The sequence below is a fragment of the Protopterus annectens genome, chromosome 14.part0 (genome assembly GCF_019279795.1).
Source record: "Protopterus annectens isolate FY-2018-M chromosome 14.part0, PAN1.0, whole genome shotgun sequence".
In the NCBI taxonomy this organism is placed as follows: domain Eukaryota; kingdom Metazoa; phylum Chordata; order Ceratodontiformes; family Protopteridae; genus Protopterus; species Protopterus annectens.
This window is the reverse complement of record NC_056748.1, coordinates 878861299-878877446: the sequence shown is the minus strand read 5'-3', so window position 1 is coordinate 878877446 and position 16148 is coordinate 878861299. Positions and strand designations below refer to the sequence as shown.

At 42.1% G+C, this 16148-nt stretch overlaps 1 protein-coding gene across 1 annotated transcript in view; it reads left to right on the top strand.

The window, feature by feature from the left end:
- The window catches only part of PLCE1 (phospholipase C epsilon 1), an 838097-nt gene that overhangs the window by 561479 nt on the left and 260470 nt on the right, over positions 1-16148 (top strand). The window contains exon 21 of the mRNA XM_044055634.1: positions 4135-4252. Coding sequence (XP_043911569.1) covers positions 4135-4252 — 118 coding nt within the window. The remainder of the gene's footprint in view (positions 1-4134; positions 4253-16148) is intronic.

The following is a 16148-nucleotide window of genomic DNA, read 5'->3' as shown; positions in this document are numbered from 1 at the left end:
AACTCACACTGCCTCCTTTCGAGCCAACATCAACAGCAGATATAAAATTCTTATCCTGGAAAACAGCTCTGCTCCTAGCAATAACCTCTGCAAGGCGAGTCTCGGAGTTACAAGCACTCATGGCTGTGGAACCTTTCATCATTTTTCATCCAGACAGGGTTTCTGTGAGGACAAACCCTACATTTATGCCTAAGGTGGTGTCCAGTGTGGCCCTTAACCAAACCATTCACTTGCCAACCTTTTATCCTAATCCACAGAACAAGGGTGAGAAAATTCTGCATTCTTTGGACATACACAGGCAGTTACGCTTCTACTTGGACAGAATTAAAGCTTTCAGAAAGACTGAGCAACTTTTAGTGTCGTATGCTGCAGGATCACAAGGAAAGGCTATCTCAAAACAGGCTATTTCTAAATGGATAGGCCATTGCATCCGTTTCTGCTATTTTCAACATGGCAAATCAGTGCCTAAGGGCATTAGGCCTCATTCCACCAGAGCAGCAGCCACTTCAGCAGCCTTCCTCAGAGGAGTACCAACCAAAGATATCTTAGAGGCTGCAACTTGGAGGTCAGTGCACACCTTCACAAAGCACTACCACTTACCTCTTTACTCTAAGTCCAGAGCAGGCTTTGCCACTGCAGTTCTGCAGGGCCTCATAGCCTCTCCTAATCCTATTTAGCCCAGCCACCCTTCCTCAGCTTTGGGATTCAACCCAAGAGTAATGACTGCAGCAGTGAAACCCGATGAACATAGTACAGTTGTGTACCTACCATAAATGTAGATGTTCAAGTGTATTCACTGTTGCAGTCCTGGTTACCCACTCACCACTCCCCTTTCTTTTGCTGGGACTTATCTGCACTTCTCTATCCTGTACAACCTATTTGGTGTATTTGCTTGTAGATGAAGGAAATGTTATTTTTGTGCATGCATTTTTATTGGCATATTTTTCAGCCTACCAATTTGGGGGGCACCTGACATCTGGGGCAAGAAAAACTGAAGAAAATGGCGTTGGCTGCATCTTTTATACCCCTGGCGCACTGACGTCAGGGAAGAGGCGACAGCAACCGACACCGGACCTAGACTTTGGAATTCTGGCCGACTGAGGGTAGCCTGCCAGCAGGATAACCCAAGACTGCAACAGTGAATATACTCTTAACATCTACATTTATGGTAGGTATACAACTGTACTTTATCTGCAAGACAAATCCTGCAGGCTTTGGGGTTCATGGCATCCTGCATTCTACTAATTCCATATGCGAGACTGCATATGAGGAAACTTCAATGGTACCTAAAAAGTTTATGGAGTCAACATTGTCACAGCCTGGAAACAATGATTCCTCTCATTCCTTGCCTACAACAGGAGTTTCTTTGGTGGGCAGAGACATGTCACCAAAACAAGGGACTGTCATTCACTCTATCCCCTGCCACCCAAACCCTAACTACAGACGCATCAGACTATGCTTGGGGGTTCCACCTGGCAGGGAGATGCATTCAGGGCAAATGGAACTCAAACCAAATGCATCTGCATATCAACCAGAAAGAAATGCTAGCTGTTCAGAATGCTCTGACAGCCTTCAAGGACTACCTTCACCCAGGACAACTACTGATCAAGATGGACAACACCACAGTTATGTGGTACATAAACAAGCAGGGGGCACATATTCCTACCCCCTTGACAGACTAGCCATGGCCTTGACTTACCAAATACATCTTCAAGCTCAATTCCTTCCAGGAAAGCAAAATACTCTGGCAGACAACCTAAGCAGAAATCTTATGGGCCTGCATGAATGGAAACTGGATCCACAAATCTTCAGCATGTTAACACAGAAATGGGGGAGCCCAGACATAGATCTATTTGCCTCTCCCCAAAATTATCATTTGAACAAATTCTGCACAAGAACTCATGACAAAAAAGCATGGAAAGTGGATGCTCTATCCTTCAGCTGGAAAAACCTATCAGTCTATGCCTTTCCCCCTCTGCCTCTACTCTCCAAAGTCTTACTAAAAGTCAGACAGGAAAAAACAAAAACGATCCTAATTGCTCTGGACTGGCCTCGCCAGCACTGGTACCCGCTTCTAAGGAATATGTCACACCTTCCTCCATGGTACTTGCCTCAAATACCTCATCTACTGTCTCAGCAGAACTATCAAATTCTGTATACTCCGCTCCAAACTCTGAATATTGCAGCATGGCTAATCAACTAATTATTCAAACCATACCTCTCAGTAAATCTGTGATGGGTGTCATTTTGGAAGCCAGAAGGCCTAGTACTAGAAAATCTTATGCTGATAAATGGAAAAGATTCTGTGCTTGGAACCAAGCACAAGGAATAGACACAGCAAAGCCCAATATTCCTCAGATTTTTCAATACTTGACTGAGATGCTTGACAAGGGCCTATCTTTTTCTTCAATAAAAATCCATGCCTCTGCCATCTCGGCTCATTACAACACAGAGGCTCCCCTCTTTTCTCAACCACTGCTTAAACAGTATCTTAGAGGGGCCAAAAATGTAAGGCCTCCCAGGAGATCACCAACTCCTGCATGGGACCTCAATTTTGTGCTGGAAAAACTCACCCTGCCTCCTTTTGAACCAGCAGCTACTGCAGATATAACATTTCTATCTTGGAAAACAGCTTTTCTTTTGGCAGTCACTTCAGCAAGAAGGGTTTCAGAACTACAGACTCTCATGGCAGTGGAGCCTTTCATTATATTTTACCCAGATAGGGTGATGCTCAGGACCAATCCTTCTTTTATGCCTAAGGTGGAATCCAGTGTGACTCTTAACCAGACCATTCACCTGCCAACATTTTACCCAAATCCACAGAACAAGGGGGAATCGGATTTTGCATTCATTGGATGTACACAGACAACTAAGATTCTACTTAAACAGGACCAAATCTCTAAGAAAGTTGAGCAACTACTGGTAGCATTTGCTGCAGGATCAGAGGGGAAGGCTATATCAAAGCAGACTATTCCTAAATGGATAAGCCACTGCATTAGTTTCTGCTATTTGCACCATGGTAAACCTGTGCCCAAGGGGATCAGATCACATTCCACCAGGGCTGCCTCTACTTCAGCAGCTTTTCTCAGAGGGGTCCCAACCAAAGACATTCTAGAAGCTGCTACTTGGAGCTCTGTTCATACCTTCACAAAGCATTATCATTTACCTCTCTTCTCTAAATCCAGGGCAGGCTTTACCACTGCAGTCTTTTAAAGCCGCTCCTAATGCTGTTTAGTTCCATCCTCCTATCCATAGCTTTGGGATTCTACCCAAATGTAATGACTGCAACAGTGAAACACGAAGAACATAGTACAGTTGTGTACACTTACCATAAATGTAGATGTTCGAGTGTATTCACTGTTGCAGTCTGGATTACCCATCTGCCATCCCGCATTCTATACCTTTTCTTTCCTTCACTATACTCAAAAGCCTTTGTGGTGTATTTGGTTTTAGTTGAAGGTAAAGTTTATGTTTCTAAAAGTGCATTTATATATTTACAGTTTATTTATATATATATTTTTGTTCCCCATTTGGGGGGCACCTGACATCTGGGGCAAGAAAAACTGAATAAAATGGCATCAGCTGCATGTTTTATACCCCTGATGACCTGACGTCATGGAAGAGGAGACCGCAACCAATGCAGGACCCAAGACTTTTTTATTGAGGCCGACTGAGGGCAACCTGCCAGCAGATTACCCAAATGTAATGACTGCAACAGTGAATACACTCGAACATCTACATTTATGGTAAGTGTACACAGCTGTCCTTTTACATGTATATTACTATGTGGTTATTTATGTATGCTTGTATCTCCAGCTAAAACCATTTTATTTATGTGCATATATTTTGTGTGTGTGTGTGTGTGTGTGTGTGTGTGTGTGTGTGTGTGTGTGTGTGTGCGCGCGCAATTAAACTGTTTCATTTGCACATATATGCATTTCAGAGTGTATATTTGTGTCTGCAGCTGAATATTCATTTCTATATGTGTTTGAGTGAGTGTTATGTATGCTTATGTTTCCAGATGAAGCTTTCTCACGTAAATGATTTGCAACTTCATATGCGACAATTCCTTTTGACATTTTGCATTACAATGATGTCCAGGTAATGAGTTATTTTTTTCTACTTTGGGTACAGGTTTACGACATGGATCTCGATGAAGAATTTTACCTACCGCAGAACAAGAAGGAAAGCAGACAGATAGCGCCTGAACTCTCCGATCTTGTGATTTACTGCCAAGCTGTCAAGTTTCCTGGTGGGTACCTCTCACATTGCAGCAAAGAATGAGAACATTATTCATTATTGCCTCATTCTGTAGAAGTTTTATTTTCCAAATTGCATGAAATTTTTTGAAACAGTAGTCCTAAATGAAGATACATCTCAAGTGTTGTCATTTTAAGTGCAAGACTAGGTTACATGTTCCCAAAACTTGTACTCCCTGAAGTCCATTCCACTGAAAAATGGATTCTCTGAAAATGTAAGTGTTGGCAAGTCCCTGCACCTCTGCTAACCTAAAATGTACCATCTCCAAGACTGCACAGTACCAGAGAGAACCTCGTTTTGTCAAATTCTTCTTGAAGCCAACAAGAATCCTGGCATGAACGATGCCATTTCTATAGCACCTTATCTCAAATTAAAGACAGGGAAACTATAAATATTATATTTATTACCCTTCCTTCAGCAATTTGTAAATAACATTCAACATATCATACTTGACAATTGTATTACTTAAGTTAAAAAATAACATGTTTATTTTTAAGTACTATATGATATATATTTTTTAGTGTGAGTTTTTTGTTTTTATTATCAAGTTTATATATATATATATATATATATATATATATATATATATGTATTTTAGGGATGGTATGCTTTTAAATTCTTAATTATTTAATTGTTTAATCACACTGATTGATAGTATTTAAGATGCCTTTGATTTTATCTGGGGGTATCTGAAGAAGTCGAAGTGTTCCTGGCGAAAACGTTGCAATTGTATTTATTGGCGTTAATAAACTGAGTGGTACTTTGAATACACTATTGAGTGGATTATATCGAGTGGTTGAGGTCTTCCTGGACTGATATTTTGTTTTACTTGGTTTTCTCTTCTATATCAGTCGAGTCTTCACTTCTATTTTGACTGTGTTGAAGTGGTTCAGATAACAGAACTGGCATCATGAAAAATCAAGCAGGACGATCCAGGTGACAGTTCTGTTGTTTCATGGGTGAGATGGCAGATGACTTTTCAGAAGTGATGAGGATGGTGATGTGGAGAAGGAACCAGGTGATGTGAAAGCAGAATGCAGTGGTTTGAACTTGTGCAGCAGAGACAGAAAGTAAAAAAAGAAAGCAGCAACAAACTGAGGAGTGGTCTGGTTTTGTGGCAGCAGAGAATGCATTAATTAAAACCTATACAGGACTGACAGCAGGCAAAAAAAGAAAATCAGTTTAAAAAAAAGAGAATGCCAACTGTACTTGTTTTTAAAGCTCGAGAAATTTGGTCTTTTATAAACAGAGACAGAGCATTTTTTGTGACTTAACATCTGAAATGATGGTCTGATGATACAATTTCTGGAACTGTGTGATAAAAAGGACATTTATCCATGGAGCAATTATTTGTTTTCTCATAGTAACTTAAATGTTACTTTGCAGTTTACAACTAATGAACTGGAAGAAGAGGATGTTAAAAATGTGTATAGGGTCTTTGTGAAAGAAGGTTATCACTTGAATCTGAAATTTATTATTTTGTATTATCGCAAGGCTTGGGGTAGCAGATGGTGATACAACTCTGACTTGTTTTTCAGACCATTTAGCAATATACATGGAGGTGATGGAAGAAAGTGGGAATGTTAAAATAGGAAAGGGAATAAGAGGAATGAGAAGTTATGGGATGAAATTGGAAGTTATGGGATGAAATTGGAGAGTGGGAACTATTGCAGTTATGGAAAGATCATATAACCATGAAGGACTTCTATAAAAACTGGCCTGAGTGGTGAATTGAACTTAAAAATAAGTAAAAAAGTGTTTTGTTCCAGTGGCAAGATTATGTAAGAAAGGAACGGAAGATGAATATGGGAAAATTTATGAGAAAATGAAGAGAGTTATACAAGAGAATATTATGATATGGAAAAAGAAATGTATACAAGAAACTGAGAAAAATTAAGGCGTAACTGCCCCCAGGCAGAGATATTATTTACAAGACAGGAGGTATCTGCATATTTGATAATATAATAAAGTGGGATATTAGTATAAGAGTAAGGAAAAATCTAAAATGAGAGGTGAAAAGAACACGCGCAAGTAATGAGTATTGTAGTACTGTTTATGGAAAATATGTATAAAAGCATAAGGATGGAAAATAAGAGAGAATGCAAAGTAAAGACATTTCCAGAATGAGTTAAGGAATAATTTTAAAAAAAGAAATTATTGTTAATGAATTGGATGAAAAATGTCAATTCAGTAGTAGGCCCATGTGGTGCAGATGGTAAAGGGTATGGAGTGTATAAAAAATGAATGGATTAGCAAAGAGAGTATTTTGTAAATGTATTGAATGAATGGTTGAAAGAGGGGTTTGTTTATGAAGAGTTATGCTGTGGGGATACTAAAATGTATATAAAATAAAGATGAGAAAAATGAAATAAAATTGGAGACCCATCACACTGAATAACACCGTTTATTTTTTATGGGAATAATACAGAGGAAAATGGAATGAAGGATGAGGAATTGAAGGTGTATATGGTATAAAAGGGAAATTATGTCAAGAATTGTTATTGGTTGTGAGAGAAACTGTGTATGATATTATAACTAAAAGGGAGGATGTGAAACTTATGGTAGATATATTAGCAAGGCATTTGATACAGTGAGACATGATGCTTGGTCAGACGTTGTGGTTGTCAACAAGAGGACGACAACACTTCATGTAACAAGTAATATAATTCCTGCATTGCGGAAATACCCGTGACTTTCATTATCTTTTCTTTCTTTGATCTAAGTCTGGAGGATGGGAGAGGTCTGTGTAATCCTGTTTTGAACAGAGTATGCCGAAAAAAACAGCAACATCCCAAAGTGTGGTGCATATTTGAAGTAGCAAAAGTGAAAAACAGTAGATAAAATTGCAAACTGACCATCATAAATTGAAGCAACATGCATCTTTTGAGGCTACTGTGTCACAGAATTATTGTTCAACTATAAAGGTATTTTTTTTTATCTATGAGCACAGTCAACTAAATCACACAGAATGTGCTTTTGCAGAAGCATGCAGACACAATCGGTTGTATGAGATTACCCAAAAAAATGTTCTGATTACCTTATTAAAGCTGAGTATGAAAGGCATGTGAGTATGAAAGGCATGTGTATCAGAATGTTTACCCTTTGCATGTGTAGGTTCACTGTTTTTTACTAAGTTTACAGCCAAGGAGACCATCAAGCAGCCCCCCCCCCCCACATTAGGTAGATTTCCTTCTCATTGGTTTTGTATTGTGTTTCTGCACTGTTTCCTCTTTTAAGTAGTTGTTGCTGTGAAAGAGTGCTCCCACTTTACAGAATGTTTTACATATCTTTTGTTTATAGTAAAAAATGCAGAGATGTAGAAGAGGAGAGAAATGCTTTTGTGAGCAGCATGAGTCATTTGCAAGCAAAAGAAAGATTGTGATGCAGTGTGTCGTTAGAATGACCTTGCAGTATGTTTTATGTTATTCATGTTTTACTGTCGCAGTCCAGACTTGTGGGATTTACTGCCGTGGAAGCCCTTGGCCACCCTCACTACCAAAGTAAGAATATTCCCTCTTCCTACAACTGGCGGGCACCTTAACCGGCTGTCAGTACACTGGGGTATAAGTGGAGTGTGCCGACGTCATGACCTCAGTTCTTTCTTGCTGTCGGAGCCTGAAGCAGACATCCAGTACATGCATCAGTCAGTCTGCATCAGAGAGAAACTTCAGAAAGCTAAGTACCCCATTGGGGAACTCTTTTTTTAACTGTCAGCGAAAGTTAACAATTGTCTCCATTATGGTAATCAAATCCCACACTGAGACTTTCATTCCTTCTGTGTTACCTGTTTGGTTCCAGACCACAATGTTCCTAATTGTTTCTTCCCCTGATTCAATTCTAAGATTATTCAGTGTAGGGCAGACATTTTAGCTAAGTTCGTTAGCAAGTACTCAGGTTCTCTGCATGGTATGGCGTCTGTTAGTCATCCCAACATTGATCTTCCTAAATGCAAATGGCCTAAACTCAAGTCTTCTGAAGCCATCTGTTTGGCATCTACTACCCCTCCAAGGCTGGTTATCGCGGACGTCAGTGAGGTGCTTTTGCAATCCTCTCCCATGACCAAGGGGGTGTAGAAGGCCTCTATTGAGACCCATTCAGAGTCTGATATGCCACTAGGCCCCCCCAACATCAGCACAAGTCTTGTATTTACATTCATCGGTCAGGTCCAGCACCTCTTTGCAGGTCTCGGCTTCCACTGAGCACAGTACTGCCACTACAGTTCTGATGTATACAGGCAGCTGTGCTTCCGGTGTCCCCAGCCCTAAATGAAGTACTGCTCCCAGGAAGCCAACTTCTTTCCATTCCAGGCCTACCAACTCCCAGTCTCAGGCCAATCAGTAGGATTTGGTTATATTAGCAGAGGATCTTATTTTCCTGGTTAGAGGCAGACATCCTTCCCCTGGACCCCCCTCAGGAAAAAGGAAAAGCGATCCAATCCCAGAGGCTCTTATTAATCCTTTTAAGTTAAGTCAGTGAAGGACTGTGACCAAGAGGATCCCTCTCTGGCATCCTTTGATGAATCTGATTCAGAGGGAAGTTTGCCTTCTCCCTCCCCTCATGAGGATCTTTCCTTTGGGGAAACTTTACACTGCCTGAGGGATCATTTTTATTGGGAAGAGCAGGACTGCCCCCAATCTAAGAAAAGAGTCTGGGAATTCCACAGACTCCTAGAACATAAACCCCTTGCTTATCCTTCAGTTTTGAAGGTGTTTGGTTATGTTTTCCAGAAATTCTCTTTAAAGCCAGATTGTCTTCCTCCTGCACCCAGGAAATCTGACCGATTCTACAGGGTTATGGATTCGCATATGCACCTTTTTAAAAACCCTTCAGCTGACCAAGAACTTTGTCATTCCTGGACCCAAAGGTGCCTAAGCCAGCACATCCAGAAACCACCTACCCATTGATAAAGAAGGCAGAGCCCTTGATAGATTTGGCAAAAAGGTATACACTTCTGCCAATCTGTCTTATGAGGACATTAAACTGCTAGCTGTTCCTTGTGTTTCACTGTTGCAGTCATCACTGTAGGATTCTTCCTGCCGGCAAGCAGTCCTCGGTCGGCCAGAATCCCAAAGTCTTGGTCCGGCGTCGGCTGTTCAGTCATGCTCCCTGACGTCAGAGCGCTAGGAGTACAAAGCTGCCAGCTGACGCCATGTTCTCCAGTCTTTCTTGCCGTGCGGTGAAAGCAGTTCACAAGTGCCGGTCGGCTGACTCCTGATATTTTTTCGTGCTTCAGTCCGAAGACTTACTTCTTCTTCTCAAAGCTAAGTACCCCGTTGGGGAAACTTTTTTTTCTTGCTCTAGTCTGATGTCAGAAAAAGTTAATAATTGCATTTCTTGTGGGAAGCAAATACCTCATAAGGATTTCCATTCTTACTGTATTCCTTGTTTAGGCCCTGACCACGACATAGCTAGTTGTTGGTTTTGTGCTAGATTTAACCAATGTACGATTAAGCGAAGGTACGATTTTGCTTTTCACTACTTTGGTAAGTGATTTAATTATAAAATGTTGTCGGACACGCTTCCAACTACCGAAGTTCACAAATGATGCAAGGATAAGGACAGGCCTCCGAGGTCCAAATCAGACGACGTTTTACAAGCAGAGCCAGCTACAGGTTTTGCCATCGTCAGTGAGGCGCTTTCGCAGCCCCTGTCGTCGGCCATTTCAGAACCGATTGCCGAAACAGACTCCCACGAGGAGCCAACTAGGCCTTTGAGCACTCCAGCTGCAGGACCTTCAGACAATGCTCCCTCAGATGGGTCTGGAGCCGCTGTGCAGGTACCGGCTTCCGAGGGGGTTTTCAGGCCTACACAACTTCTGATAAAGGCAAAGCCAAAGATAAAGGCAAAGACTCCTTCTAAATCTAAGACACCAGCCCAGGCCTCTTCTGATCCGGGACCCAAATCTCAGAAACATCTACTTAAAATGGCGGAGGACTTACTAACCATGATTAGGGGTTCACATCCCCCTCCAGACAAAAGGCCAAGGCAAGAATTGGATTATGAATCTTCTGATCAACCATCTATTTCTTCAGTGTCTTCCTCTGAACAGAATATACTTTCCCTCCTTATGAGGATTCTGATGCTGAGGAATCCATTCCATCAGCTTCTCCCTCTGAGGATTTTTCTTTTGGGGAAACTGTACATGACATGAGGGAACATTTTCACTGGGAAGGACAGGAGTACTCGGAATCTAAGAGAAGGATTAGGGATTTCCTTCTTCCCCAACATAGACCCCTGTCTATTCCTCCTATTTTGGATATTGTGGATGATGCCTTTTCTGAGGCTAATTTAACTCCTGACTCCTTTCCTCCAGCCCCTGCTAAGCCCAACAGATATTACAGGGTCCCTGACTCCCACCAGTTCCTTTACAAAAATCCTACTGCTGATCCAGAAACCATTTCTCAGGGTCCTAAGGGGGTTAAGGCTGCTTCTGGTAAAAAACCTATTCCGACAGATAAGGATTCCAGAGCTTTGGAGAGATGGGGCAAAAAAGTGTACACTTCTGCTACTTTATCTATTAGGGCTTTAAATTGTTAATTTCATATGCTAAAATATCAGCAATTTCTACTGTCTGTTATGAAACAAAAGCTAGGTACCATTACTGCATGTGCAGATAATAAGGAATAACACGATTTGATGCATGCTACTGAGCAAGTGAGGAAGCATGGTTTACACTGTGGTTTTGATGCCTTGGAGGCTTCTTACAGGGCGGCTGCCTCTGGCACAGTCATTAGAAGGCATGCTTGGTTAAAGGAACAAAACTTACCTGATCAAGTGAAAGCAAAGTTACTGGATGCTCCTGTTCAGCATAATGTTTTGTTTGGGCCTAAGGCTGAAGAGGTGATAAAGAAAATGGATGATAAAGCAAAATCCATGCAAACGGTTAAGGATTTCTTACAAGTTCAGCCCCCAAGATTTAGCAGAAATTGGCCAACTAAAAATTGGTCCTTTCCCAGCTTGGACAGGCCTCAGAGGGGTAGATATAGGCACTCCAGAGGGGGAGGGCCCAAGCACAGACCTCTTACAGACCTAGACAGTGGAGTGCTTCCACCCCCAGGGGGTGGAGAGGACAGACCTCAGTCTTGTAGAAAACAGGCTCAATGACTCCCCTTGCATGGCTCCAGGAACTTTTCTCCTGGAAGCCCCTCTAGGAGGAAAACTCTCTCTTTTTCAACAAAATTGGACTTACATAACCCAACACAAGTGGGTTCTTGATGTAGTGTCAAGAGGTTACAAATTCCACTTTCATACCTTGCCAAGACCAAACGGATGGCCAGATCTACCAAAACACCAATGGTCAGAGGCATTAAACCAGGTGTGATCCCTCATGGCTATGAGGGCCATAGAACTGGTTCCACAATCAGAGACAGGCCAAGGTTTTTACTCAAGACCCTTTCTTGTTCACAGAAAGCAAAATTCATGGAGACCCATCCTGGTTCTGTCAGTCTTAAACACTTTCCTGGACATACCAAAGTTCAAGATGCTTACTCTGCAGCAGCTCCTGCCAATGTTGAGCAAAAATGCATGGATGGTGACATTGGATTTAAAGGAGGCTTACCTACACATCCCAATCAGACAGGAGTGCAGAAAATACCTCAGGTTCAAGGCCGGATCAAAACATTCCCAATTCTCTGTGCTGCTCTTTGGCTTGTCTACTGCGCCCAGGGTCTTCACCAAGTGCCTGGCACCAGTAGTAGCTTATTGCAGACTCAAGTGAATTCATATTTACCCTTATCTGGACGACTGCCTTATTCAAGCAGACAGCAAGGATGTCTTACTCCAGCATCTGGAATTTGTTCAAAATCTTCTCAAGTACCTGGGATTCACTGTGAACATAAAAAAGTCAAATTTGACACCCACACAACAGATAACTTTTCTGGGTGCTCTTCTAAACACATCAACCCAGATGGCATTCCTGACATCCAAAAAACAACTGCAGCTGGCTTCAACTTTCAAAACCTTGGCATCAATAACTTAGCTAACTGCAAGGAAATTCCTGCAGGCTTTGGGTTACATGGCCTGCTGCACCTTCTCATACCAAATGCAAGACTACATATGAAAAAAAATACAGTGGTACCTAAAAAGTGTATGGTCCCAGCATTGCCACAGTCTAGACACACAGATTGCTTTCTTGCCTTGTCTACAAAAGAAATTCCATTGGTGGACCATGGCATGTCTTCACAACAAAGGGAAAGCCTTCAGTCTGCCTCCAGCCAGCCAAGTGTTAACCACGGATGCCTCGGATTATGCATGGGGAGCCCACTTGCAGGGAAAAGGTCTGCAAGGTTTTTGGACAGAGGATCAGAAGCACCTATATATCAATTTAAAAGAGATGTTAGCTGTACAGAATGCCCTCTTGGCTTTCAGGGATCTTCTATAACCAGGACAACTACTGATACGGACAGACAACACCACAGTTATGTGGTACATAAACAAGCAAGGGGGTTCACACTCAGCTCTAGCTTGCAAAGTGGATCTACAAACTCATTTTCTGCCAGGGAAACAAAATATTCTGGCAGACAGCCTGAGCAGGAACCTGTCAGACCCACACGAGTGGATGCTAGACACCCAAATATTCAAGATTATTACAGAAGCCTGGGGCTGCCCGGACTTAGATCTATTTGCATCCCTCCTCAACCACCAGTTGCACATTTTTTGCACAAGGACAGTTCAGAAACTAGCATGGAAAGTGGATGCACTATCATTCAGTTGGAGAAACCTCTCGGGTATGCCTTTCCGCCACTACCACTTCTTCCACAGGTGTTATTAAAGATCAAGCAGGACAAGCCCAAGATGATGATTTTACTGGCCCCACAATGGCCTTGTCAATTTTGGTACTCAACACTGATAAACCTATCCCAGGAGCCTCCATGGATTTTACCTCAGATTCCAAATCTTTTGTCCCAACACCAGGGCCAGGTTCTGCACTCTCATATCAAAACTCAGCCTGGCAGCCTGGCAAATTCAGGGTCTATGATTAATCCTACCCTTCCCAAACAGGTCATGGATGTCATCTTAGAAGCCAGATGGCCTAGCACTAGAAAATCTTAGGCAGGTAAATGGAAGAGATTTTGCACCTGGATGCATGCTCAGGATTCGGATTGAGTCAAAGAGAAAGCTAGCAAGTACGGCTGGTGCAAGGCAACCAAGCTAGTCAGACCAAATGAAAAAAACGCCAGCACCAGTGATGAGCTGAGAGAATTGTAAGAGCTTTATTAAGCTGAAATACTAATTTCAGCTTAATAAAGCTCTTACAATTCTCTCAGCTCATCACTGGTGCTGGCGTTTTTTTCATTTGGTCAGGATTCAGATCCCCTCATTCCTAACATCCCAGTGATTTTACTTTACCTGACAGTCATGCTACATGAGGGTTTATCCTTCTCCTCCCTAAAAATACATGCCTCCGCTATCTCTGCACATTACAATACAGATCCTCCAATCTTTTCCCATCCACTTCTGAAACAATATCTCAGAGGAGCAAAGAATTTAAGGCCCCCTAGGACACCACCCATACCTGCCTGGGACCTCAACTATGTTCTGGAAAAACTCACTTTGCCTCCTTTTGAGCCTGCTGCCACATCTGATCTTAAGTATTTATCATGGCTTTGACTTCAGCCAAGAGAGTCTCGGAGTTACAAGCACTCATGGCTGTGGAACCTTATATTATTTTTCACCAAGATAGGGTGTCTTTAAGGACCAATCCTACTTTCATGCCTAAAGTGGTTTCCAAAGTGGCTTTAAATCAAACTATTCACCTGCCAACTTTTTTCACTAATCCACAAAATAAGGGGGAAAGGATCTTGCATTCCTTGGATGTACACAGACAACTTCGTTTTTACCTGAACAGAACCAAGGATATCAGGAAAACAGAGCAACTGTTTGTTTCTTATGCAACAAATTCCCAAGGCAAAGCTATTTCAAAACAGACCATTTCTAAATGGATTGCCCATGGAATCAGATTTTGTTATTCTCATCATGGAAAGCAAATCCCAGGAAAAATCAGGACTCACTCTAACATTGCTGCTGCTACTTCAGCTGCCTTTCTCAGGGGAGTACCTACCAAAGATATTTTGGAAGCTGCAACTTGGAGTTCAGTGCATACTTTCTCTAAGCACTATAATCTCCTTCTTTACTCTAAGTCTAGGGCAGGCTTTGCTTCTGCAGTCTTGCAGGGCCTTCTAGCCGCCCCTTCTACTCTATAACCACCACCCTTTATCTCACCTTTGGGATTCAACCCTACAGTGATGACTGCAACAGTGAAACATGATGAACATAGTACAGTTGTGTACACTTACCATAAATGTAGATGTTGAGTGTCTTCACTGTTGCAGTCTGTACCTCCCTCCTGACCCCTCATATATTTTCATTAGTGTGGTTTCCTACTTCACCCTTCTTCTGAGGTGTATTTGCTTCAGGGTATGGGGTTTGTTGTATGTTACTTTTTTGTTTTACTATTAGCCTTCATTTTTGGGCACCTGACATCTGGGGCAAGAAAAACTTGAGAACATGGCATCGGCTGGCAGCTTTGTACTCCTAGCGCTGTGACGTCAGGGAGCATGACTGAACAGCTGACGCCGGACCCAGACTTTGGGATTCTGGCCGACCGAGGACTGCCTGCCGGCAGGAAGAACCCTACAGTGATGACGGCAACAGTGAAGACGCTCGAACATCTACATTTATGGTAAGTGTACACAACTGTACTTTCCACATAGTGAAAAACCAAGAAACTCTACTGAAACAGATGAGACAAAAGCTTTTGACCATTGAAAATAAGAGGTTATCAAAAGAATTACTGGACATTTGCAACTCTACTTCACAAGCAGCCAAGCATTCCTTACACTGTGTATTTGATGCTTTGGAGGCTGCCAGCAGGGCTGCAGTCATTGAATGTGGCATTAGGAAGCACTCATGGCTAAGGGAACAAGCAATCCCCGGAGCATGTTAAATCCAATCTTTTGGATGCTCCCTTGGATAAGGAGTACCTCTTCTGCCCTAAAACAGAAGCTGTGCTAAAAAAAAATGGAGGACAAAGCTAAGTCAATGCAGACAGTCAAAGATTTTTTGCAGGTACAGACCCCATATTTCAGTAGAAAAACTATCCTACTAAACATCATTTCCAAGGGATATCAGCTCAAATTCATACACCAAACCAAAACATTCAGGCTTCCCAGATATGCCACCATCCCAAAAAGTAAAGGCTGTTTCACATATACAAATGCTATGTGTACAGGGCTGAGTGGAAGCAGTGTTTCTACATCAAATAGGAAGGGGCTTTTACTCAAGACTGTTCCTGGTCCTAAGAAAAGAGGACATATTCTGTTATATTCTGGACCTATCTGCCTTCAACTTATTCCTGGAGGTTCCCAAATTCAGGATGCTGACCCTTCAGGAAGTCATGCCCATGTTTTCCCTAAAGGCTTTTATGGGGACTCTAGATCTAAAGCATGCATACTTCCTTATTCCCTTAGAAGAATCAAGCAGAGGATTATTTAGCATCAGAGCAAGTTCCAAACATTTTGTATTTTGTGCTCTGCCCTTTTGACAGACCATTTCTAAATGGATTGCCCATGGAATCAGATTTTGTTATTCTCATCATGGAAAGCAAATCCCAGGAAAAATCAGGACTCACTCTACCATTGCTGCTGCTACTTCAGCTGCCTTTCTCAGGGGAGTACCTACCAAAGATATTTTGGAAGCTGCAACTTGGAGTTCAGTGCATACTTTCTCTAAGCACTATAATCTCCTTCTTTACTCTAAGTCTAGGGCAGGCTTTGCTTCTGCAGTCTTGCAGGGCCTTCTAGCCGCCCCTTCTACTCTATAACCACCACCCTTTATCTCACCTTTGGGATTCAACCCTACAGTGATGACTGCAACAGTGAAACATGATG